General features: G+C 37.1%; 11 protein-coding genes across 11 annotated transcripts in view; 6 read left to right on the plus strand and 5 right to left on the minus strand.

The window, feature by feature from the left end:
- CBG22624 overlaps positions 1–199 on the minus strand; it is a gene marked incomplete at both ends in the record, with an annotated part of 1919 nt that extends 1720 nt beyond the window's left edge. The window contains one exon of the mRNA XM_045238286.1: positions 118–199. Within this exon, the coding sequence (XP_045097619.1) occupies positions 118–199 (82 nt within the window). The remainder of the gene's footprint in view (positions 1–117) is intronic.
- A 3062-nt stretch (positions 200–3261) lies between these two features.
- CBG22625 lies at positions 3262–3905 on the minus strand (the record flags this gene model as incomplete). Its single annotated transcript, XM_002638150.2, has 2 exons — positions 3262–3781; positions 3826–3905. The coding sequence occupies 2 exons, from the start codon at positions 3903–3905 to the stop codon at positions 3262–3264; spliced, it is 600 nt and encodes a 199-aa protein (XP_002638196.2).
- Positions 3906–4084: 179 nt separating this feature from the next.
- CBG27275 lies at positions 4085–5647 on the plus strand (the record flags this gene model as incomplete). Its single annotated transcript, XM_045238287.1, has 3 exons — positions 4085–4141; positions 4710–5363; positions 5417–5647. 3 exons carry the CDS (start codon positions 4085–4087, stop codon positions 5645–5647), a joined length of 942 nt encoding a protein of 313 aa, XP_045100534.1.
- A 1708-nt stretch (positions 5648–7355) lies between these two features.
- On the plus strand, positions 7356–8347 carry CBG22626 (the record flags this gene model as incomplete). The annotated part of the gene is made up of 3 exons (XM_002638151.1): positions 7356–7423; positions 7471–8092; positions 8144–8347. 3 exons carry the CDS (start codon positions 7356–7358, stop codon positions 8345–8347), a joined length of 894 nt encoding a protein of 297 aa, XP_002638197.1.
- Positions 8348–8499: 152 nt separating this feature from the next.
- On the plus strand, positions 8500–9557 carry CBG27276 (the record flags this gene model as incomplete). The annotated part of the gene is made up of 3 exons (XM_045238288.1): positions 8500–8552; positions 8602–9244; positions 9288–9557. The coding sequence occupies 3 exons, from the start codon at positions 8500–8502 to the stop codon at positions 9555–9557; spliced, it is 966 nt and encodes a 321-aa protein (XP_045100535.1).
- A 103-nt stretch (positions 9558–9660) lies between these two features.
- CBG22627 lies at positions 9661–10508 on the minus strand (the record flags this gene model as incomplete). Its single annotated transcript, XM_045238289.1, has 3 exons — positions 9661–10169; positions 10214–10352; positions 10455–10508. 3 exons carry the CDS (start codon positions 10506–10508, stop codon positions 9661–9663), a joined length of 702 nt encoding a protein of 233 aa, XP_045097620.1.
- A 2164-nt stretch (positions 10509–12672) lies between these two features.
- Positions 12673–14242, plus strand: CBG22628 (the record flags this gene model as incomplete). The annotated part of the gene is made up of 6 exons (XM_002638153.2): positions 12673–12733; positions 12778–12908; positions 12954–13069; positions 13116–13228; positions 13277–13835; positions 13918–14242. 6 exons carry the CDS (start codon positions 12673–12675, stop codon positions 14240–14242), a joined length of 1305 nt encoding a protein of 434 aa, XP_002638199.2.
- A 1991-nt stretch (positions 14243–16233) lies between these two features.
- On the minus strand, positions 16234–17750 carry CBG22629 (the record flags this gene model as incomplete). Its single annotated transcript, XM_045238290.1, has 7 exons — positions 16234–16347; positions 16395–16477; positions 16524–16686; positions 16728–16976; positions 17138–17231; positions 17275–17470; positions 17735–17750. The coding sequence occupies 7 exons, from the start codon at positions 17748–17750 to the stop codon at positions 16234–16236; spliced, it is 915 nt and encodes a 304-aa protein (XP_045097621.1).
- Positions 17751–18466: 716 nt separating this feature from the next.
- On the plus strand, positions 18467–22421 carry CBG22630 (the record flags this gene model as incomplete). The annotated part of the gene is made up of 10 exons (XM_002638155.1): positions 18467–18580; positions 18912–19070; positions 19155–19202; positions 19250–19384; positions 19431–19487; positions 21465–21698; positions 21858–22026; positions 22073–22167; positions 22213–22343; positions 22388–22421. The coding sequence occupies 10 exons, from the start codon at positions 18467–18469 to the stop codon at positions 22419–22421; spliced, it is 1176 nt and encodes a 391-aa protein (XP_002638201.1).
- Positions 22422–24305: 1884 nt separating this feature from the next.
- CBG22631 overlaps positions 24306–25810 on the plus strand; it is a gene marked incomplete at both ends in the record, with an annotated part of 8641 nt that continues 7136 nt past the window's right edge. Inside the window, one exon of the mRNA XM_002638156.1 lies at positions 24306–24575. Coding sequence (XP_002638202.1) covers positions 24306–24575 — 270 coding nt within the window. The remainder of the gene's footprint in view (positions 24576–25810) is intronic.
- Positions 25228–25810, minus strand: part of CBG22632 — a gene marked incomplete at both ends in the record, with an annotated part of 2235 nt that continues 1652 nt past the window's right edge. The window contains one exon of the mRNA XM_002638157.1: positions 25228–25506. Within this exon, the coding sequence (XP_002638203.1) occupies positions 25228–25506 (279 nt within the window). The remainder of the gene's footprint in view (positions 25507–25810) is intronic.

The following is a 25810-nucleotide window of genomic DNA, read 5'->3' on the forward strand; positions in this document are numbered from 1 at the left end:
CAATTGGACTGACATCCTCCATCTTTTCCATACACGATGCCTTCCAGTGGTGTGTCAGTTGTACTTAGCTGAAAAATATAAAAAATGTCTAAAATTGTGTTTTTCTTAGCCACTTACCATGAGGATGTCCGCGATGTACAATCACAAACGAGTTGATAGCAACCAGGAGAGCAGCGAAGTAAACGAAAAATAGCTTCATTAGGAAAATATATAATTAAGGGCTCAGAGCTTCATCTTTTATAGTGGCTCATATCAAATAGTTTCAAAATAACAGGATGTTTTTGTTGTTGCTATTTGTGTTAATGAGTCTACTGATAAGGTGATAAGGTTCGATTTCAAAGATCAAATTAATGTTTTGCTGATTCCAAAGTGGCAATTTAGGGTATTAATAACACCCCTTTTTCCATATTTGCAACGGGCCGGGCCGGACCTTCAAGAAATTGGTCAAGGCCCTGCCTGGAAGGCCCGGAAGGCCCGGCCCGGGAGGTCCGGAAGGCCCGGCTCGGGAGGCCCGGAAGGCCCGGCCAGTTGGCGCCAGCTTCGATTTTTGGGCAAAAAATGTGTATTTTTTTTTGGGAAAAAGTTGTTTATATCATCTAATATTAAGCTAAATTGTAAATATTGAATTTGTAAATGTTTGAACAAATTTTTGAAAAAAAAAAAAATTTTCCTGAGTTTTTCCAAAGTTGATATAAGACGGTTGAAATTTGAAGAATTTTTTTCTCATTTTTGAAATTCGGAGTTTTTCATATTTTATGTACAAAAAGAACAGAGTTAATAGAAAAAACAAAAGTTTTTCGAAAAGTTTGTCTCTTCGACAGGTTTCGTCCAGTGTTGTCTTGCCTTTTTTGAATTCAGAAATTTTCTGTATGAACATTCCAGAAATTAGTAAAAGTTATAGAAAATGTTTATTTGATGGATCTGAAAATGATCTTGAACGAAAAAATAGGTGGACAAATTAAAATTGGACAGTGTAGACATTTGGGACAGCGTGGATAGTGTAGTTGTAGTTTGCTCAAATCCAGGTGACAACCAATCTTCCTGCATTTTGAACTTTTCGCTGCTCTGTGCATTCTTTTCTTCTACAGGTACATAATCGGTTCGCCTCCCGATTTTCTACTTTTTTAAAGGAAAAAGTGGTCACGCCAAATTCAAGTATTATTTGAATTGTGCCATGAGAGGGAACAAAATCGGTAGGCAAACCGATTCTGTACCTAGTGAAAAAATTTCACTTTTCTTTTATTTCACGTGTCTTTTTGTGGATTTTGAAACGTTTCTCATGAGATGCGATTTTGAACCAATTTTTTGATCGACATCAACTTCTACAATACGCTTTTCCGGGTGAGAATAAATTCGGGTATTTTTCAAACTGATATAAATTCTTGGTTTTGATGGTTTTATTGTTTCGAAAGTTTATTTATATCAGTTTCAGGAATAAAACCATCAAAATCAATAATTTGTGATAACTGAAAATTTTGATGTTTTGAGACTATGATTCTATAGAACATTCAATCCGGCGTTAACAGTAAGAACCATCAAAGCGTCTACAGTTATTCTGTCAAATTATTGATTTTTTTCGAAACAATAAAACCATCAAAACCAAGAATTTATATCAGTTTGAAGAATACCCGAATTTATTCTCACCCGGAAAATTTGTAGAAGTTAGTGTCGATCAAAAAATTGGTTCAAAATCGGATTTCATGAGAAATGTTTCAAACTCCACAAAAAGACACGTGAAATCAGAAAAAATTTGAATTGTTTCACTAGACACAGAATCGGTTTGCCTATCGATTTTGTTCCCTCTCATGGCACAATTCCAATAACACTTGATTTTGGCGTGACCTCTTTTTCCTTTGAAAAAGTGCAAAATCGGGAGGCGAACCGATTATGTACCTGTAGAAGAAAAGAAGGCACAGAGCAACAAGGAGTTTAAAGTGCAGGAAGATTGGTTGTCACCTGGATTTGAGCAAACTACAACTACACTATCCACACTGTCCCAACTGTCTACACTGTCCAATTTTAATTTGTCCACCTATTTTTTTGTTCAATATCATTTTCAGGTTCATCAAATAAACATTTTCTATAACTTTTACTAATTTCTGGAATATTTATAATTTTTGTACAGAAAATTCAGAAATCTGGTGAAACTGAAATAAATAATACATGGTACAGGAAATCATCATTTCGAGCTATTTCTATACTTGCGAAAAAATTCTTCAAATTTCAACCGTCTTATATCGAAGAAAAAATTGAATTTTTGAAAAATAGGATTTTTCTCTCGAAAACTAGTTTTTTTTGTTAAAAAATTCTCAAAAAATTATCAAAAAAAATTTCCGGGCCTTCAACGATTCCGGGCCTTCAACGAAAAAAAGGACCGGGCCTTCAACGATTTTTGCAAGTATGACTTTTTCGCATATGATGTTCCTGAAGAAATTGCCACTAATGAACATTGAAAAAGAAGAGATTGGAGTTTCAGAAAATTACGAAGTTGCGTCAATGGGAGAAACTGGAAGAGGTGGAAATTGTGAAGCCGGGAGAACTCTGAAATATAAATTTCATTTTGACGATTTTCAGGAGTCTGGAGCTTGGCGGTCAAGTTTTCAAACGCTTAGAAAACTTCTGAGGACGTACAACATACCTAGATTGAAAACTTTGCATTCACAGAATTTTTTGAAATTTTCTAGTTTTTCAGCTATTTGCCGATATCTGAAAGTGATCGGAAACTTGATAGCCAATCCCCATACTCCTGAAAATGATAAAAATCAACTGATAAATGTATATCTTATTGCCCGGTACTGTACATTTGTAGGATCAGTGCAAATGATGTGAATTATATATAATAAGTTGGTTCAGAATTTTTTATTTCAAAACATTCATTCATTTTTCCAAAATGGTACCTAAAATTATCTTAAAGGTGGGGGGACATGAAAAAAATAATGTTCTCGAAATTCCGTTCAAAGATGCCCCTCGAGGAGTTGAACTTGTGAGGGCGATGATTGAGGGTGCGGCGCCGCTACCGACTGAGCTACGCGGGCAAAGAGAAAGCGCACGCCCGTTTGCATACATAAAGGCGAGGACGACAGCTGTACGCAGAGTGACATTAAGCATTGTACACCGTGACGGTAGAATGCATACTCTAGCTACAAAAAAACTACGAAAAATCTCCTGTCCCCCCACCTTTAAAAACGATTCACACGATAAAATCGATATTGATGCAATAGATAAATTAAAAACATAAAACCCAACCACTTTAATTCATAATTAACGAAATCCTATCACATCCACATTCTTTGCTCGTCTCCATAGTTCCGATTTTTCAATTTCATCAATTTTCAAAACTTTCTTATCATCAGATTTTATCCGATTGATCAATGTGACATTTTCAATAAAGTTCATATCAATAAACAGTAAAATCTTGAGAGCATCACCCTGATTGTCCAGATCCATCAGAAAATGTTTGACTTTCAGAATCGTGGATTCCAAGTTTTTAATCAGAATATCCAGCGAATTTTCCACAAAATCAGATAAATCAGATTCATCGAATCGGAGGTCGAAATTTGGAATTGGCTGTCTTTGAATAGCAAAAATGAATTTCAAATCTTGAAATGCTATAGTCAGGAAGTCTTGATTTTCTAGAGTTTTCTCATCTGAAAAGCATTTTATAAGTGTTCCAGTACCCTTGGGAAAATATGAAATCGACAAATTGACATTTCCACAGATGAATTTTTGACAAACTTCTCTGGAAGTCACTTCAATGTAAACCATGGAAATTTCAGAGTATCTAAAAAAATATGAAAATTCGATGGAGCAAATTTGCTGACTTACATAGACTGATGGTTTTCGAATCCCCAAAAACTGTCTAAAACCTGGTCGATTAAGTTTAAAGCGTGGAATTGGGAAGACATCTTTGGAAAAATATGTCACAATTTTTTTTGTGAAATTCAGATCAATATTTATTTGCCCGCAAAAGGTGTGTCAAGTTTACACTGCAGTGCATGAAATCATCACTCTCTTATCAATCACTTTTTTCTTTTTATTTTTATAAAAATTTTTAAACTAACAATTTCTTTTTACTTATAGAACAATGCCTCCATCGTTACTACAGATGCCAGATGTTGTGCTCAGCACGATTTTCAAAAAAGTGGATTTGTATACAATGTAATCTTTTTCTTTTGGAAAATCTCTTTCAAAGTTTCGTAAGTTAAAAAAATGTTCAAATCTTTCGAAGTTTTTTTTTTCGATCAATGTCAAAAATCATACACTCCGGTTTCATGTGAGGTCTAACTTTCTCAACTTGATTTTTCTAGGCCTCCATGGCAAATGGCCTAGGAACGGCCTAAAATTAACCGGGTGTGTTTTCTGCCGTCGAGGCCTAACTTTCCCGAGTGAGGTTTTCTAGGTCATCACGTTAAATGACCTAGAAATGACCTGATATTCACCATATGAGTTTTCTAGGCTATTCCCACATGGTGGCCTAACTTTTGCATGTTGAGTTTTCTAGGCCACAAACTTTTTTGACTCAGAAATGACCTGATATTTTCGTGGTGTATTTTCTAGGACATTCATCACGGTGGCCTAACTTTCGCAAGTTGAGTTTTCTAGGCTAACAAAGGAAATGGTTCGAACGTTCTACCGAAATTACGAAAGTTTTTCGAAAGAATTTTTGAAATTGTTGTCGAAAGTTGGTTCCAAAATTTCAATCATTTCAGCTTGGTCCTCCGAAAAGTTTGTGTGGACCTCAGAAATTTCATCGAAGAGCACAAACCGGAATCGAATATAGATCATGTCAGTGTTACAGTAAACTTGGAAAGTGTCAATCTTTCAATGCCATTCAACTTATAAATGTGACTTATGCGAAACGAAACAATGGCTGTTACATTATTGGAAAATACAGATATAACCAAAAAGAGATGCTAGTGGAGAATTCGAATTTTTGGGAACTTTTCCTCGAAGATATTAAAATAGTGCTCAAAAATCAAAAATTGCCGATTCCTCATTTTTACTTCATCTTCAAGGAAACAATGGAAAATGACTTCTTGCAAAAACTGGACCAAAGTTTAAAAACATGGGACCACCCTGTTCCAATAAAACGTTTAAATATGGGTACAGATAACCAAAAAGAAGTGGTGACTCTAGTTTCAAATATTGATTCAAAACTTTTGGAAAGTATCGAAATGTCCTGTGCAAGAAGTGTGAAAATGGAAATGAATGAAATTGTAAGATTGGAGCATTGGAAAAACTTGAAGCAGGTTGAAATGAGCAATTTGGTCACTGATTTACCACTTCATTATTTTTCCGGTATGGCGAGAGTTTCAATTTGCCGAATTTTTGTGTCAGGAGAGGATGTTGCTCTTTTAAAAGAGGTATATTTGTTCGCATAATATCTCTCAAACTAAAAAAATCAATAATTCTTTAGATGTTCACTCAATATCCTTCCATGATCAAGTTCCACATTCATGCAGAATGTGTTAACAAACCTCAATATGAGAGAATTCTCGGAAAATCACAAGTTGGCCGTAGTGTTTATGGTGGACGGTTGGATAAGTGGCTCTGTGAAATTGGAGATGATACAGTACAATTTGCACTTTTTGGATCGATGGACAATTGGTATTTTTCCGTTAAAAGGATTTCGAAAGAATTATTTTAATTTTTGATTTTGAGATAATGTGTTCAGACAATAAAGTGTTTTGCCTTGCCGGTCCTTAAAAATACCTTGAAGGCTGGGGGAAATTTAAAAATATTTTCCTCGAATTTTCATTCGTCAAAACCCCTCGAGGAGTGGAACTTGTAAGCACAATTTTGGAGGTGACGCGTCGTTACCAGCTGAGCTACACGGCCAACCGATGGTGTATACACTCCCCAGGCCGTCAGCGCTGAGCCAATTTATCTCGGTCCATATCAAAGATATCAAAAAATGGTCAACTAATAAAATGTTACTGATATTATGATTAACATTTTATCAAATGACCCCATTTTGATATCTTCACTAGTAACCGAGATAAATTGGGACCAAGCTGATAGTGTGAGGTTGTTGCCCTTCAGAAATAGAAGGACTTAAAAAACAAGTTATTTTTTTCGATAATTTGAAAAGCCGAGTCTTCAAGTTACCGTAAAATCTGTATTAATATTGCATGCAAGTCTATTGTTCAAGTCACCTCAAGGGGTGCAACTCTATTAGAGGGGCAATTCAAATAGAGGCTGCGATTCTATTTTTCAAACTACAATTTGAGGTTAAAATTTTGAAAAAAAAAACAGTTTTATTATGAAAATCAACAAAAAAGTAACAAATTGAACAAAACAAAAAGAAAAGTATCGCATATTTTGAAAAATCAAAAAATCGAGGCGTCACTGTCATAGTCATATTGTCTTCTTCTTCGGCATGGTTCACTTCTCCATCGTTTTTCTCAATTTCAATATCTCCCAAAACCTCCTAAATTTCTTCCATTTTTCGTTCTGCTCGTTTTGCCTTCAATGTACGCCTTCTGGAATTTCTCCATCTTTCTTGAAACAATGAATTGCCTCATCATCTTCGCCGTTTTTCCATTTTTTAATCCGCATCCTGTGAAATCCTTCGAAAAACAACTGTGCAATAGTTCGTCACGGTGTCACAGACTAAAAATTGTACAGTACTCCCGACAGAGGCGCAATACTGCTGCAGATGCAATTGTATTACGGGGGCAATTCAATTAAAGGCTGCAAGTCTATTTTTCAAGTGCCCTCAAGGGGTGCAAGTCTATTAGAGGAGCAATTCAAATAGAGGCGCAATATTAATAAAGATTTTACGGTATCTGTGAAAACCGAGCACGCTATTTCAAACAGCCTGGTCGGAAAACGCGCCCTAGCGAACGTGAAAAATCACTGACCGACATGTCAAATTTTCGTTGGCTGAGGATCAAACTTTTAAACGTTGGGCGAAAAATACGCGAGTTGCAATGCGTTAGTTAAAAATATATAGGTCAACTCCACGTCAACTTTTAAATTATTAAATTTCGCCTGTCCTAAAAGTTTTCTGGGGCGCGATTTTCGACCCGTTTGTTTGAAATACCGTGCGATAGTTTATTATTTAAAACTTCAAGGAAACATTCATTACCTTGCCTTGTGTTCAGAGTACACAATGATGTGCCACGGCCGGACGCGGCCGGCTTTGACTAGGCTTCCGCGGCTGATCGTGGTCGCGGCCGGCCGCCACTCTGCACAGCCTTGATCGTACATCATGTAGCGAACAAACTTGAATTGTGAAACGTGCATTATTCCATTAGAACAAAAAATCACCTGATTATCAGTTCGCTGATAGTTCCTTATCAGCGAATTCCAGTTAATGTTCTCTCCTCATTGTTTCGTTTTCACACTTCCCAATGTTCTCTGTAAATGTCCTTTGCAATCAGTTCAATCATGCAATGGATAATTTTATTGAGACGGATAGGTAGGCGGTTTTAAAATTTGAAAAAAAAGTGACACGTTTTTTTCTAGAAAACTCCAAGGGATCGTTATAGAAGTAGATGATTCTGGTGTTGTCCTCCGACAGCTGTTCTCTGATTCCAAACTGTCAGTTTTGAGGTTCAAAAAGCATCCGAGTGGGTGTATTGTGAAGACTGAAGACGAAAAAAGAACGGTCAAAGGAATAGATTTCATTTCAAAAGCATTTCAAGCACTCAACACTATCCTAGACTCTAATGAATCACCAATTTCCGAATTCGGGTTCATTTTGGAGCACAACTATTTCAATCGAATGGTGACTTATCCCGTTCACAATGAAGCTGTTAAAAAGTTAAACGAAATTTTGCGATCGAGATCGGGGTTCCTAGAAGTGGAAACTTTTCATATGCACTCTGAAAAATTGGAGCATTATTTGCAAATTCTACCATTCTTGCATCCTATGGTCTTGAAGAAATTATCACTGGTTAATATCGGAGAAGAGGAGGAAAAACTGGAGATTCGGGAATTTATGAAGTTGCATCAATGGCAAAATCTGGAAGAGGTAGAAATTGTGAATTGGTTTCTAGAAGAGAATATTCGAGATTTTTGTCATTTGAAGAGAGGAAAGTTCGATATATGGACCATCAGTGCAGATGATGTGATATTTTTGAGAGAGGTTGGTTTTGATTTTTTTCCTTAGGAAATTATGAATTTAAAAAATTTACAGACGTTTCTCCAGGCTCCAAAAGAATTCATCGTCAATTTCCAGAATTTTGAAAACCAGGAGCAACTTCTAGCTACAGTTGGTCCTCCATTACAATTCGAAGCTTCCAGATATCAATGGATATTCGAAGTTCCAAATGATAAAACTCAAGTCCTTTGTATAAATTTGTCCCCGCATTCCCTACAATTTTCATATATCGAAAAATGATTGTATTAACTTATCAAACTATAAATGTACATATAAATCATGGCATTTTGGGTTGTGAGAGACGCAGAGACAAAGTACACACACTCAAATTTCCTTTCGCAAAAATTTTATTGATTTTCTTCAAAAAAAAGCGAATGCCGTCTATACTCGAAATGCCAGATTTGGCTATGAATCTTATATTATCAAAATCCGATTTTCGATCCATGTATGGTTTTTTTTTAACTCGTCTCATTTTTTACAAAATTTCTTTTCAGTCTGGTCCTCCGAAAAGTGTGTAAAGACCTCCGAAATTTTATTGAGGACACCGAACCGGATCTGCAAATTCGCTCTATGGAAATTTCTACAGTACCCTCGAAACAAAATAATCCGAAAATTTCTGTATATTTTATTGGACAATTTGGACAGCACCATCATATATCGTATCGAAAACACAAGAGCGGATGCCAAGAAATCTATGGGAACCGGAAGAGTTTAATGAAGAATTCGGATCATTTTCAAGTCTTTCGCGAAGATATGAATTGGATTTTTAAGCATCAAAAATCCATTTTGAAGTTTTTCGGTCTCAATTTAACAAGTCAGGGATCTGAAATTTTGGAAATTCTGAAAAATAACCCAATGAAAATGGAATATCTTCGAGTGACAGCAGATAAGACTCAAATCTTTGAAATTTTACGCTCTGTATCACCAGGCGTTCTTAAAATAGCTGAACTGTATTTTGTGAAGCCAGGAGAAGTGTCAATTCAAGAATGGAAAGGTTTAAAATGCTGGGAATCCGTGGAAGAGTTTTATGCTGAAAATCTGGTTATCTCAGGATCAGTAACGGATCTTGGGCATTTTTCCAAAGCTGTGATTACGGTTTTTCAAGTCACACAGGATGAATTGTTTCTTATGAAAGAGGTGAGTTTAAAAAATGTTTAAAATTCAAAAATTAATTTTTCAGATTTTCTTGATCACCCCGAAATTCCAAAAATTTATTGTTCACTACAAACATTTCGTAGAAGAAGGCATCTCCGAATTGAGAAGAGACATTCATGAAGTCCGGAAACTTCTCGAAATCTTTGGACCACCAAATGTGGACGGTGGACGTTACGGAAAAAAATGGTACTACAGAATACCAAATTCAGAAGACGTGCTTCGTTTTTCATTTTGTTTGAAAAGTTCTGAATTTACTCGGCTGCCTTCGTTTTCCGTTCCAAAAGGAGCTATTTGAAAATAAAACTTTGAAAATAAAAATTTATTTTTTGATAAAGTATTATAAAAACGAAGATGGTATATTAAACTAACTAAAACATTCGAAATCTTTTTAAAAATGCCTAGCTAACTGGATATTTACAAAGTGAGAAATTCTCAGCTTCACAATCTCCGGACGCCCAAATTCCAGTGGTGTTATCCAACGCTAGACTCATTGAAACACAACTTCCAGTTCCGATATTCTTCAAATTATAGTAATCGTTTAGCGTTCCATCAGTCCAAACAATCAAAGCAGATCCAGGAGCAAGTGCTCCAATCCATACATTTGTTGTTTCGTTATACAAAGAAGTTATGAATCTGTTCTCAAGATAGGAGTGAATAGAAACCAAGTTTCCGGCTGGGGTGTGAGCACAATCCGCTTGAGCCCAAGAGAAAGACAATGGGTCATCGGTTCTGGAGTAACAGTGATTGTTGTAATTCACCGGACAGTCCGCATTTGTATTTTGGGTAGTAGTAGGAAGTTCACAGATGAAGGGAAGGGTGTCATCGCATTCTCCACTGGCCCATTGACCGGCAGGATAACCGTCGGCAGAGTAGTAGACACATTCACCAAATCGATGGTTTGGGAATCCTGGAAATTGGAATACAGGGAGAATTTTTATGGGGAACGCTTACCACTCGAGAAGCTACTGTAGGTTACACTTGTCTTGTCTGCCCATTGACATGTGGATGGGGAGAGACCGGTGCAGGACATGCCGAGCCAGACGCGATCGATATTGGTACCGTTTAGAATGGCCAATAGACCACGGTTGTCCTGAAAATGCAATAATTGAATTTGCAGGATTTTTGGCAGGTTAGAAATAACTGAGCAACCCAGCCCCCTAAACCCGTCCAGATTAACACCTTCAAAACTTACAATCGCATTCTTCGGAGCCGCCAATATTCCGCCCCCATTTGTCTTGTCCGACATAGCTCATCAGCATCTGGTTCGGTAGCTTCGGGAAATAACCTCCAACAGTTATTGTTCACTAACGTATAACCTGGAGCACATATTGGGTCGGCAACTGATGCTGAGCAGAAAATGAGGAGAGTTAGCAAAAGAATCATTTAGGAAAAAATGATTATCAGCGGAAGTGTGCCTCATTTTATAGCGAGTTTTCCGCGGTCAAAGACTTTGCCGCGAAACGGACTTTTCGTAAATAAATTTCGTCATTTCAAACGGGTTGATAAAAGGGAAAATGGAGTTGTGTTAAGAAGATGGTTTTTTGGACTGGCTCAAAACTAAACATTTTTGAAAAAATAAATATTCCTAGCTAACTGGTTATTTACAAAGCGAGAAATTCTCAGCTTCACAATCTCCGGACGCCCAAATTCCAGTGGTGTTATCTAAGGCTAGACTCCTAGAAACACAGCTTCCCGTTCCGATATTCTTCGAAGTTAGGAATCTGTCCTCAAGATATGAGTCAATAGATATCAAGTTTCCAGCTAGTGTGTGAGCACATATTGCTTACAGATCAAGAGGGAGACAATGGTCTTGGAAAAACATCGATTTTATAGTTGCTGAAAACCTAACTTGCAAAAGTTAGGCCTCGATATTCAATTGACCTAGTAAACCTTCTCGGTGGTCGGCTCGCAACTTATGGCCGGAAATTGAGGTGGTTCGGCTTTTGGACGGATGTTGGAAAGCTTTTGGTCAGAAGCTGCCCACTGGTAGCCGACCAAAAGCTACCAAGTGGATGGTCGGAAGTTGGTCAGATCTTGGCCGGGATTTGAAGGCGCGTGCTTCGCTTATTTTATACCACCCTGTTCGCCGCGCCTCCGGCGCTTCAAACTGCTGGAATTAACCTTTCCTTAAAAACTTTTTGTTTTTGAACTGCCATTCTAATTTTAAAAGTATTTTTTCGACAAATACGTCGGAGACAATAGGAAATGATTTTTTAAAGAGAAAAGTCCAAGAACAATCAGGTAATTTTCTCTCTGATTTTTTTTTTCACAGAAATGAAGTTTTCAGAAAAGTACAGCTCTTTTCAATTCCCATTTGCCAAATGCTGGGAGGCCATCGCAAAGGAAAAGTAAATTTCTATCGAAAAAACCGGATTTTTTAAAGTTTTACTTCCGGTAATCAAAAAATAACAGACGTCGGGATTCCAGAAAAACTGGAAGAAAAACCCAAAAGCTAATCAGGTACATTCCTATTTTCTGAGTTCATATTTTATTTTATTCTGATTTCAGGCTGCGCCACGACAAACTTCTTTCGGATTCGCCAAAAAAATTTTTTTCGAAATTTCAATAATCTAATTTTCGATTTTTCTTTTCATTTTCCTGTATTTTTTGATATCTGATTTTAGCCGTTTATATGTATAATTTTATTTTTTAATAAAAGAAATTTGATATTGAGTGCTGTTTTGCTATTAAAAAATAAGAAAAAGTGCGAACCGAACTGGCCCCTGCTGATACGAGGTCGGAAGTTTGCCGGTTGTTTGTCGGAGTTTGGTCGGCTTCCGATAATGTCTTTGCCGAAATCTGACCAACTACCGTCCAGAAGGCGACCAAACTCCGGCCAGAAGTTACCGGCGACGCCCGAGTTTCTAGGCCAAACAGATGGTGGTCTAGGAAAACCAACTTGCGAAAATTCCACCACCAAAAGATTAGGTGACTAAATGTCCTAGAATAAATACCAGGAGAATGACAGCAAATTTCTAGACTATAAACTTTGATGTACTCAAATTTGTGTTGAGAAAATTAGGCCACCATGGTAAATGAACTAGGAAACACATCGGGTGAACTCTAGGTCGTTTCTAGGTCTTCAACTTTGATGACCTAAGAAATTCATGCTGAGAAAATTAGGAAGTTTGAAACGCTAAAAAGTCACGTTAAAACTTCTAATTGACCAAAAATTTTTAACAAAGATCAGGTACAATTCCGCCCACCGAACTTAACCTATTTCAGACTCAAAAAGACTGTATTGTCATCTCCGTTTTACTTTATGACTCCCAAATTGAACAAGAAGCACCACTATTGTTCTTTCGGTCTCCGGAGCACCGAGTTATGACGTTTTTCTTATCAGTTGAAATTTATCAGCACAAACTTCAACATAAATAGAGAACTTTCGACGATGATTCAGCAGCGGAGTGATGAAGGTTTTGGTTCATCTTCTCTTGATTTCTGTAGCGTTATGTGATATTCCTATTGATCGTAAGATTGTGAATTTTTGTTTTTTTTAAATCTATAATTTTCAGCACCATGCACAAATGGAAACCTGGAATTCAATCCACCGCCTTTCCAAGACGATTTACACATAATCTATCCGGATAACTCGAATAAAGGTGCTCCAACATTGTTCCCGAATAACTATCAGTGCAATATTAAGGTAGGTCGAAAATTTCGAAAAATTTTCAATTTAGACTATATTCAGGTAAATGTACCCCCGGGGATGTGGGCAACACTCAATATCATTCTGAACACTTCTAACTCAACTGGATCTGCAACTGCTCCGGTGATCGTTACCGATTCCTTGGGCAGATCTGAGAAGTAGGTCAAAAGTTTTTAAACTATTCAGAGTTACATCATGTTTCAGTGTATTTTCTGCTTCCAACGAGCCCTTCTACTTTTTGGGAACTGGTGGCAGTGTCAAACTGAACACTGGGATGAGCAATGTCAGTTTTGTACTGGACATGAGTTGGAGTGCCTGTAAGTTTAGCTACAAGGCACATCCTAAGGAAAACTTGTATTTTACAGTCCCTTACGTATTTTCCCCAACCAATTTGACACTTCAAGTCTCGGACACCACTCCTCCAGCCATTGCTCTTTGCAATAACTCTTTTCCATATCTGGTTCAGGCTCAATCTAGAGTCTCAGCTCTTATAATCCCACCATTTTCCGTCTCCAATGTCTATCAACTGCGTGGAGTCGTCTTCTTCGATGGTCTCAACTGGAATCGCACCTATATTGGAAACGCGAAGCAAGCGTTTGAAAAAGGACGTCTTCTGAATTCAGAAGGAAACTTTTTGACTGTCATGTTCCTGTCACCACTAGACTGCAGTGATGCGAACATTTTGCTCCAAGAAGTCGAGAACACTGATCCAGTTTTAGGGTTTCAAGGAGTCACATGTAGTTATGAAAAAAATACAGAATGTCAAGGGGTTTTGGAGACGACGAGTTATCCATCAGCAATGATGACCTATTTCCTAGAAGATCATTATTCTGAGACAGTAAAGAGTATTACGGGTAATGGGACATTGGATGTGTACATTGGAGGAATCAGAGCAGATAAAAAGAATTTGATTGCTTCGTACAAGTGAGTTCTTTTCAAATCCTGTGTTGCTACCCGCCGGTTCAACCCTCCTATAGCCAAAACTAAAGAACAACTTTTGTTTTAGAGCCGGCCAAACCGATCTTCTCCTCCCTCAAGCTTTCAAAGGATACAGCAGAACTTATGTGCTCAATGGGAACAATACAAAAGCCTCTATAGTTTTTTCCTGGACAGCCAGTGATTTGATCCAACACCCCATCGGAAGCAAAGGATTCATCACTTCAAATCATTACACTGAAAAACCAAGAACCCAATGGGCTGACAGTCGTATAGAAGCTCCGAAATATTCCGCATTTTCGTTTACCATTCGATCAGCGGACATCACCAACTCGACAACTATGGAAATTATGATTTTTGGAAATCCATATGGTATCACTTTCAATCAGACGTAAGGTTATTTCTGAATCTAGGTGATGTATTTTATGTTTAGATACACCGCCGATAACCTTCCAATAATCAACAAAACATACTACGCAATTGGTGAGCATATGGATGTTCAATTCTATTCGAATGTTCCAAGTGCTGGATTTTATCTAGATTATGAAGTTGTTAAATCCGCTCGAGGAGTTTTTACATTTGTGACTATTTTGTTCGTTTTGGTTCGTTTTGCTTGATTTTTTTTTGTTATTGATTTTCTTAATAAATTCATGCACCATAATCTGAAAATCTGATGAATTCAGTACCCCGTAATCTCAGAATCTCAGAATCTCAGGATCTCAGAATCTCAGAATCTCAGAATCTCAGAATCCCTGAATCCCCGAATCCCAGAATCCCAGAATCTCAGAATCTCAGAATCTCAGAACCTCAGAATCTCAGAACCTCTGAATCTCTGAATCTCGAAGTCCCTGAATCTCAGAATCTCAGAATCTCAGAATCTCAGAATCTTAGAATCTCAGAATCTCGGAATCACAGATCCTCAGAATCTCAGAATCTCAGAATCTCAGAATCTCAGAATCCCTGAATCCCCGAATCCCAGAATCCCAGAATCTCAGAATCTCAGAATCTCAGAACCTCAGAATCTCAGAACCTCAGAATCTCAGAACCTCAGAATCTCAGAACCTCTGAATCTCTGAATCTCGAAGTCCCTGAATCTCAGAATCTCAGAATCTCAGAATCTCAGAATCTTAGAATCTCAGAATCTCGGAATCACAGATCCTCAGAATCTCAGAATCTCAGAATCAATCTCAGAATCTCAGAATCCCTGAATCCCCGAATCCCAGAATCCCAGAATCTCAGAATCTCAGAATCTCAGAACCTCAGAATCTCAGAACCTCTGAATCTCTGAATCTCGAAGTCCCTGAATCTCAGAATCTCAGAATCTCAGAATCTCAGAATCTCAGAATCTCAGAATCTCAGAATCTCAGAATCTCAGAATCTCAGAATCTCAGAATCTCAGAATCTCAGAATCTCAGAATCTCAGAATCTCAGAATCTCAGAATCTCAGAATCTCAGAATCTCAGAATCTCAGAATCTCAGAATCTCAGAATCTCAGAATCTCAGAATCTCAGAATCTCAGAATCTCAGAATCTCAGAATCTCAGAATCTCAGAATCTCAGAATCTCAGAATCTCAGAATCTCAGAATCTCAGAATCTCAGAATCTCAGAATCTCAGAATCTCAGAATCTCAGAATCTCAGAATCTCAGAATCTCAGAATCTCAGAATCTCAGAATCTCAGAATCTCAGAATCTCAGAATCTCAGAATCTCAGAATCTCAGAATCTCAGAATCTCAGAATCTCAGAATCTCAGAATCTCAGAATCTCAGAATCTCAGAATCTCAGAATCTCAGAATCTCAGAATCTCAGAATCTCAGAATCTCAGAATCTCAGAATCTCAGAATCTCAGAATCTCAGAATCTCAGAATCTCAGAATCTCAGAATCTCGGAATCTTGGAATCTCGGAATCAAGGAATCGATGAATTAAGGAATCAAGGAATCAAGGAATCAAGGAATCAAGGAATCAAGGAATCAAGGAATCAAGGAATCAAGGAATCAAGGAATCAAGGAATCAAGGAATCAAGGAATCTCGAAATCTTAGAATCTCAGAATCTCGGAATCACAGATCCTCAGAATCTCTGAACCTCTGAATCTCTGAAAAACTTTTAGATTTCCAATTTTCAGACTCTGTTATTAGTTGACAAATTTTTGAAATTCAGATATTTGAGCTCAACAAGAAATGTGGAAGGATTTACAGTATCAATAACATTTTGGAGTTTTTTTGGAAAGTTAGAGATGCTTTAAAATATTTATTGCATGATTAAAATTTTTAACGAAAATTGATTCAATTATCTGGCAGCGGGAGAAAGTCGTGATAACTGAAAATTGGTGTTTTAAGACAAATAAGTATCAACTAAACTAACATGCTGCTGTACATTCTCGTCTCAATCACTTGCGGTTGTTTTCCTCCGTGCTATAATAGTTGTAGTCAATGGTCCATTTGTATTCAACACTTCCGTTCAATCTGGGATACGCGATGATACCAGTTCCAAATTGTGGCCACTAAAAGAAATAACTTTTTAATTAGGGTTTTAAAATGAATTTCTCACTCCACTCCCTTGATCTGGTCCGGTGAATACAAAACTTTCATCTAAGCTAACGATTGTGTAATTGAGATGAGCATATTTGAGAGCTGAAAATTCTCAACATTTGAAAGCTGTGTGCTTAAAACATCATACAGTGGTTTTGAAGAGTGTGCACAACCAGAAGCTGGTAACTATAACCAGAAGGAAATGGAGCCTGGAAAACGCCGACGTCAATTCTTCCAGAACCAGAAACCACAAAATTTTTAGAGTGGAATTGATAGATGCAACTGTTAGGTTCCAGAATATTGATCGCACTCTGAATAAGTTAACATCAGAAAGAAAACAGAGAAAACTGACCACCCAAAAGTTGTTTCCACTGTCAAAAATGCAATACCCATTGGTTTTGTAAGCAACGTCGAATAGTGTATCAGCATTGTATCCTCCGGATTTCCGATCATGAACCACGATGTAGACGAAAATGTGATTGTCGCGAAGTTGGGAAATTATATCGGAAATATGTACTGCCCGCTCATCTGGGTATCTTTTCACAATTATAGCTACAAACGCTCCACAAAGAGGGACCTTCTTCTGGTTGTCCAGAAAACTCTGGAAGAAAGAGGGCACAAAATTAGAAGTATTGGGATTTATTCCAGTTTAGGGGGTCCAAGGGATTCAAAGGATACCCAAACTGTGGGTCCGGTTGGGTCCCCTCAATTTTTTGGGACTTCTTAACTGGAGCAAGCCCAAATAATTATCCATCCACTCACCCTTAACACTCTGTAAACATCACTTCCTTTATCACTGTTCCCATATCCTAATGTGGCATTCGGTGGACGAGAAAATATGGAAGCATTGAAACTTCTGAAAAATTCCAAATTCATTTGCTAATAAAAAATCAACCCACTGATAATCAGAATGATACTGGATTTCTTCTTCTTCCAATGTATCGAATCTTATATTCGCATAAGTTTTATAGATTGTATGACGATTCGTATTGTCAAAAACAATTCGTCCGCTTGCAGTTCGAAATGTGAAATCATCGATATCAGTGGAGTAGGCATACAGTATAGTGCTGTCTGATGCACGGGTGCATGAGGATTCTAAAAAAACTTTTAGAAATTAGGAAAAAAGCTAAGGGTTTGGTTTTGGTTTTAATTTAGCCTAATTGTTAGTTTTTAGAGTTTTTGAATTGGATTTTTCGAATATTAGGGACGGGGAGGTTGGGAGATGGAGTGCATTGAGTCGGTGTGTGAATGATAAGAAAAGTTTGAACGCATTCAAAGTGCCGTGAGAGTATTAGAGAAATCGAAAAGCTTGATAGTCATCCAACCTCGTGATCAGAATATCTACTGATAACGATTTACTTCTCCATACGCCCATTTTTTTTGCTGTCATGTCAATGTGCACTCATTTTTAAATGTAGAAAAATTTGGAACTCGGAATTGGGAATTTTGACAATTCTGCCGGTGGCGGTCTATAAGAGCATTGATATCACAAGTTCAGAGTCACTATGAGCACTCTTCCTATTTCGAATAGGATATGTTAGACTATCAAATAACGGAAATTAATGTGAAATTGGAACTCTAAAAAATACACGTTTCCGGTAATTAGATAAAAAATCAGTTTATGTAGTGTGGTTTTTAGCGTTGAAAATTTTCAAAGTTCTAAAAGTACTGACGTAGTCAAAAGCATTGATAAGACCCCAAAAGTGAGGTAAACAATTATCACAGTTTTTCCAATTCTTCCTATGTTTATATTATTCTCGTCTATATTCCGAAACCAAAAATCCAACGAAAAACTCATTAGTCAAGGAAAAAATAATTTTTAAAAAAATTGAATAACAAGTGAACCACCTAGAATTGATTTTTCAGATGGTGGATGTACCCGCAGAACAAATAGCACAATCTTTTTTGCTTATTCGATAGATATTGACCAATTCACTTTTGATAATGTTCGATCACATCTAGTATTTTGGAACTCACCACAACTTTTCTTTGGATATTCCATGTTTGCAAACGTAAGATTGGATGTGAAAGAAGAGGAAGAGATACAGTATCACTCTGACATTTAGTGAGTTTAGACGATTTAGGGATAGAATGTCAATGAATAATTACAGTAGTTTCAACGGATTTATATCCGCTTGTAGGCCGGATGCATCTTTTGGATCTCAAAACAATGCTACTGGAAGTAATGTCTATAGAAGGATTCAGGTTAATTTTTAACGTCTATGAAAAATGAATACAATGAACTTCAGTTCCTCAAAAACACATAAGCCCCGTTGTGCGGAACAATGATGTACATCATAATAAAAAGATACCCGAACGAACACGGCGTGTCTGACATTATAACCCAACTCCGTGCGAATAATATATTCGCATACATTGCTGTTCATGACTTTCCTTCTGGTGACAACAATCCTCGCACACTGTTCGATATGTCTTCAAAAACAAACTGATAATGTATTTTCGATCATGGACCAAACTTCTGGCTTTTTCGTTGATCTAAAAAAGTGTGCTTTGAAATTAATAATTTTAATTTGAGGCAGCGTTGGAAGTAGGATACCCCAACACTGATCCAAATCAGTTCATTTCGCATAACTATGCGGTATCTGGATCTGGGAGAATTCAAATTCCTGCGTTCGAAGCTCCTTCTCCGTACGATTTTGCCGTCCAGATGTTGATGGCTACTGTCAAAACCATAGTGTGTTGAACATCTTTAAACTAGGACAAACTATTGATTTCAGCTCTAGACGGCAGCTTCATATCTGTTAATTACACTATTCAGAGTTTTGACGGAAGTTGGCAGCTTACAGGACCAGGTGTTGATTCGGGGGTGTGTTTTGTGATGTTTTTTATATTAATGCAAATAATCATTTGTAGTACAACCAGGAGGGAACAGGCATCATTGCTTTTCCACAGCTTAACGGATCAACTTCCTATACATGGACAATCGATTATCATTACGCAGGCAATGAGCCGCAGTTCATTCTAGCCAGAATATACTATTATATATTAGTAAGTCGACAATTTTTGAACATTCTTCAAGTAATTCAGTTTTCAGCTATCACGACTTCCTTCCATTCTGCTGAATCCGGCTTTTGTGTTTCATTTTTTAAAGGTGGGGGGACATGAAAAAAATAATGTTCTCGAAATTCCGTTCAAAGATGCCCCTCGAGGAGTTGAACTTGTAAGCCGACTAAGCCACGCGGGCAAAGAGAAAGCGCACGCCCGATTGCATACATAAAGGCGAGGACGACAGCTGTACGCAGAGTGACATTAAGCGTTGTACACAGTGACGGTAGAATGCATACTCTAGCTACAAAAAAACTACGAAAAATTTCCTGTCCCCCCACCTTTAAATTTGACTGATAAAAATTTCTTTTCTTTTTGCTCCGTTGTAATTTTACTCCATCAATGGGTTTTGCTTTGATAAGAGCAAAGAATTGCGTTAAAACGTTGAAAGGATGTTTCACGAGAAACGTACAGCTTTTATGAGGAATAAAAATTTTTGACACAGAAAACATTGGCACCGTTTTACAAAATTTTATTAGATACAAAAAAACTACAAAAAATCTCCTGTCCCCCCACCTTTAAAGGAGGCGAGACAGCAAAAATTTCGGGGGACGAAATCGCGCCGCGGTCATGTAGACCATCGGTCGTCAGGCGACTTCGCGCACCCGTAGCTTAGCCGGTAGCGGCGTTGTACCGTGAGCTGCCTGTCATGAGTTCAACCCCTCATGGGGGTTCTCTATGCAAAATATCAGGAAAACTTTTTTTTTGTGTCTGGCCTCCTTTAATAAATAATTTTAAGCAATTTGTTTCATATGTGACCTCGACACGATTATCAGACCCTCCCCTTGAAATGTATTTCAATTCTAGTCCGTCTTCATCAGAAGTACTAGTCTACCTAGTGTTTGATCTGGGTGGACTCAGTTGACCAAATATTTTTCGAAATCGGTTTTGTGAAATTCAAAATGCACATTTAAACGTTTTACAACCATCTCTTATCATCTTGAAAACAATAAAAATTGTGAAAATTACGCTTCACTGTCAGGTAGTGCCTCATTTTTTGATAACAATTCATTCTTCAAACCAATACTCCTTCTTGTATTTCCCTTCTAATATTCCTCTAATATTCACACATATTCCTCCTACTTTTTCCTGATATTCCTCTAATATTCACACATATCAGAAGCAAAAACCCATGCCATCCGAGATTATAGAAAAAAAACTATATAAAACATTTTCAGGATAAAAATTAAAAATTAAAAAATTAAAAATAAAAACTATTAACAACAAGAGTCGCAACAAGAGTTTTTTCTTCAGATGAAGCTTGTACTCGGAAGACTCTTACTACATTCCTTTTTGCCTATTCAAATGATTTTGATAGCTCTGACATTGCGTTCATGGATACTTATTTTGACAGAGATGAAAAACTATAACAAATGCACCAACACCACAAATTTGGGATCAAAATATACACATTGAAAGTTCGGCTGAAACTCCAGACTAACTTTTGTGGTTTTTTGCAGGTTTCCTGAATAACCCCGTAATTGTAAGCTATGTCTTTCTCAAATCAATTTATAGAAGTATGAATCAATCCGTTTATAATCATCTACCAAACCCTAAACTAGGATATGGCAATTCGAGAGGAAGCAATGTTTTGAATATCATTCAAGTATGTGTTGGAAAAGTAAACATCTAACCTGTATTAGAAGGGCTGACCGGTTTATTGTTCCGAGGTACCTCTGGATGGTCCTTCTATGATAGGCGTCCTTCAATTAGAAAGGGTCCCTTTTTCCAGCTATTTTTTTTTGAAAATTTTAACCAAAAACTCAGCGAATTCTTGTTCAATATTAATTGAAACTCTATTCTATTTATTCCACCAAAATTGAGCAAGTTTTCAAGCAGAAATCGTTTTTTAACACCAATCTATTGGGAGTTGTGGAATATTCGTAATATGCTGCACTGAAAATGTACGGACATTTGAAATTTCAAACGACCCAATTAAGAAACGGGCACATCTATTTTTTCAATTTCCTCTAGGAAATTTTCGGATACATGTTTTACGGTGTTCCAAATTCATAGTTTTCAGAGGTTCCTTGATAATGACCAAGCCCCCATCTGTGGATCAACTTTGTTCATTATGGTGAAAAGATATCCAAACGAAAACGATGTTCACGATCTTATCACTCAATTACGGAACAACCATGTTTTCGTTTACTTCTCTGTCAATGATACACCTTCCGGAGGAAACAATCCGAGAGCTTTGTTCGATTTATCTATGTATACCAATGGTTATTGTGTTTTCAGTAGATTTACAGGAGATGTAAGTCTTTTACCTATATTATTGTCAGTATAAAAAACTGTCAGTCCGTGTTTGCAGACTCAGTACAAAAATTAGGGAGTTTTGCACTGGGTCTGCAAACACGCAGCTGACAGTTTTATGATTTCGACAATAATCCATTCAAAATTGTTATATTGTAAGGTGGCGACATATTCGACAGAAGTATTTGATGAGACTTACCAAATAGTCGCTCAAAATTTTGTTGTTTCCGGATCCGGCAGAATTGAATTACCGCTGTTCAAATTTCCTGAACCATATCCGGGAGAGTGGCAAAATTTTATTACTTGGATGATCACTATTCAAAGTCACGGTGCGATTACATAAAACCAATAGTTTTCTCAAACTTTAACTTCCAGTGCTCGATTCTGATTTTATTACCTTGAACTATACATTCGCCAGCACGGACGGTACTTCTGTGTTAACAGGACCAGATCCTAACATCGATACGATTGTTGGCAAGAAGGATTTCTTAAGTAATCTGTCAATACAATTTCAGAGTGTATTGATGGGAACTGGATACAGTGGCTGGACTGAATTGAACGGTACCAACGAATACAAATGGACTATTGATTATAAATACGCCGGCAATGAACCTCAGGTCATCGAGGTCAGACTTTACAACAGAAAGTGAGTCGTGAACTTTTATGTTTCAAAAAACCCTATTTTTTCAGCTATCAAGATTTCCTACCGCTACCTGACTACTGAACACTGGGAACTACTTTTTTAAAACCTTTTTGATATAGCTTCCATTAGCTCAAACACCGTTTTTAGAATTCAAACATGTTGATGATACAATTAAACTAGTTCGTTTCCAATAAAGAGTTTTTTGCAAGCCGATCTGGGAGGGTTAGCAATTTTATGATTTTTGAATATTCAAGAAAGGTTCGTCCAATAGAGTTAACTTTATTTTCAACACAGACACAAATTCAGAAAAATTCAATAATTAAGCCATATTTCCTTTAACCATGTTGCATTCTATGCATACTTCCATTAGTTTTATATTTGATCTACCAAATTATTTGTGATCTACCCACCTAAGAAGAGCGCCCTTCTCTGGCACTCTTCTTAGTTGTTTCATTGGTCAGAACCCCTCTTTCTTTGGGGCTGACAACCATTCTCGGTCTGTTCTAGCTGGGCCTTCTCTACTTTTCCCCCTCTATTCTTGTACATCTTTAGTACCTGAATAAATCTGTATTCTATAACTACTACTCGTATTCCTTGCGCCGGCCAGAATGCCGGATCCTAAGGACGTAACAAACCACATAAAATTCAATTTAAGAGCAGATGTATAATAATCCCATTTTCTCAAAACGTGCAATTTCAAAGAAATCATTCTATCTGACAACCTAAACAAAACTATGAACAAAAATGTTGATATCCTTACATGAATTCATTTTGAGGATCGCATTTTTTATCATGGCGTTTATTGTGATTTTAGATATCTTTTTATTTCTACTATTTATTCTAGTCCATAGATCAAACAAAATAAGGGATCGGGAGGTGAACTTGATTTATTTCTAGCTAAAATCAGAAATCAAAGTTTTCAGTGCGCAGTATTTCCTATCACTAATCATTTTTACAATGCAATTTGTGTTTACTACGTTCTGTTTTTCATTTTTATCAGTTTATTTGTCTATGACTTATACAACTTTCCGGAGCTTTTTTCAGGGTAACCAAGGCTATGGAAAATGAAGGCCGGCCGGCCGGCCGTGCGAGATCGGGGGAAATTTGTTAAAGTTCAGAATTTTCGCGAAGTTTAAAAATATTCCATAGAAAATCGTTTTAAAATTTGCTTGGCGGCTGGTCAAGCCATGGGAGTGGTTGACTGTGGCCGCTAAAAATATGTTAAAGGAGGCCAGACACCAAAAATATCCTGAAAATGTTTTATATAGTTTTTTTTCTATAATCTCGGATGGCATGGGTTTTTGCTTCTGATATGTGTGAATATTAGAGGAATATCAGGAAAAAGTAGGAGGAATATGTGTGAATATTAGAGGAATATTAGAAGGGAAATACAAGAAGGAGTATTGGTTTGAAGAATGAATTGTTATCAAAAAATGAGGCACTACTTGACAGTGAAGCGTAATTTTCACAATTTTTATTGTTTTCAAGATGATAAGAGATGGTTGTAAAACGTTTAAATGTGCATTTTGAATTTCACAAAACCGATTTCGAAAAATATTTGGTCAACTGAGTCCACCCAGATCAAACACTAGGTAGACTAGTACTTCTGATGAAGACGGACTAGAATTGAAATACATTTCAAGGGGAGGGTCTGATAATCGTGTCGAGGTCACATATGAAACAAATTGCTTAAAATTATTTATTAAAGGAGGCCAGACACAAAAAAAAGTTTTCCTGATATTTTGCATAGAGAACCCCCATGAGGGGTTGAACTCATGACAGGCAGCTCAGGGGTACAGCGCCGCTACCGGCTGAGCTACGGGGGCGCGAAGGCGCCTGACGACCGATGGTTTACATAAGCGCGGTGCGATTTCGTCCCCCGAACTGCCCCCGAAATTTTTGCTGTCTCGCCTCCTTTAATTTAAAAAATTCTTCAGAAACCCCAACACTCATTTTACAGCTCATTTTTTGATTTTAGTCTCATTTGGCGAGGCTCTTGTTGTCATTGTGAACACTCATCAATTTATTGTCTCCTTACTGGCAATTCAGAGATTTTTTCTCTACTTTTTTCCAAGTTCTGAAACGTTTCTAAACTTGAAAGTATCGACAATGAGCAGTTGTTTGAAATCGCTGTATTGGTTATTTTTCTTGTCACATTTTTCATTGTTCATTGCTGTTGTTACATTTGTCGTTTTGAGATTAGATGAAGTTAAACTATTTTCTGATGTTTATCCGGTAAGAATTTATATAGATTGAACCTAAAATTATTTTTTGAAAGATTTATTACAAAACAACCAATATATTTTTCTTTTTCTGTGCTTTCTTATATTTTCCAATGGTCATTAGTATCAAAGGAATGGAGCATTTAGCATCTACAATTCAAAATCAACCACATAAATATATCACTTATCAGACACAATTTGCAGTCATGTCCAAAACGGTAGAATCTGAAAAAGTATAGAAAAAACGAATTTAGTTTTTCAGGTACATCTTCTATTTATTATATCAGGATGGTTAAGTGATTGGAAATGGCATGCTGTGGGTTTTTTTCAGTTTTTTTCCAAATTTTCAAATTTTCGTCTATTGTACTACATATGGCTGTCGGCTTTGGATTTGATTACCACACCTCTGGTAATTCAATTGTCATACATGTTTTCTAATAAAAGGAATGTGGAGATTGTGAGAAAAACAATGACGTTTAACTCTAGCTGAGCAGCAGTGATGTCCAAAACGTTTTTCCACAGCCTTGCTTATAGCCGAGTAGCAATAATTTGCATATTTAAAATAAAGAAGATTTCAAAATATGTATTCAGTACTAAAGTAATGGGGAACTAGAATACATCCCAAATTTATTTGAAACTTCTCGTACTAAAAAAACCCAAATAGTTCAGAAAGGCCGCCAGTGTGGAAGTGGAGGTTCGGGGAACTCTTGATTTGTATCGAACGCGCCTTCTGGAGCCGAGCTTATTGGAGCATTCACGAATCTGGCAACTCTTTCACTGACGAAAACAAAGAGACACCGATTTGGAGAGTATGGTGTTCGGAACCAATGTTGACTATCCCTAGTTGGCCGCACATTACCAGCCAGGACATCCATGTCCGTAAGTCTTCTCGAATTTTCGTATCGAATAAATGCCTTTTGGAAATTCGGAGCGTTTAGGTATGCCTGAAAATTAATTGAATTCATTAAAAAAAACTTATCGCTGAAAATATGGGATTTGTTCCAAAACATAGGTACAGTACCGGACAAAAGATATGAACTTGGTTATTCGACTATAACTTTCTTCAAAATAGGGCAAAAACGTCAATCTTTTGAACATCCATACCATACTCAGAATTGTATTTTAATGAGACATTACTTGTTTAAAAGTTCGTTAAAAACTATTTCATCATGTTCCCGCACAGGTAAAATGCGAACGGATCCGTTACGGACGCTCAGCGTTCGCGCGCGGTTGATATAGGAACCGCAT

Source organism: Caenorhabditis briggsae, assembly GCF_000004555.2.
Source record: "Caenorhabditis briggsae complete genome, chrV, whole genome shotgun sequence".
Classification (NCBI taxonomy): Eukaryota; Metazoa; Nematoda; class Chromadorea; order Rhabditida; family Rhabditidae; genus Caenorhabditis; species Caenorhabditis briggsae.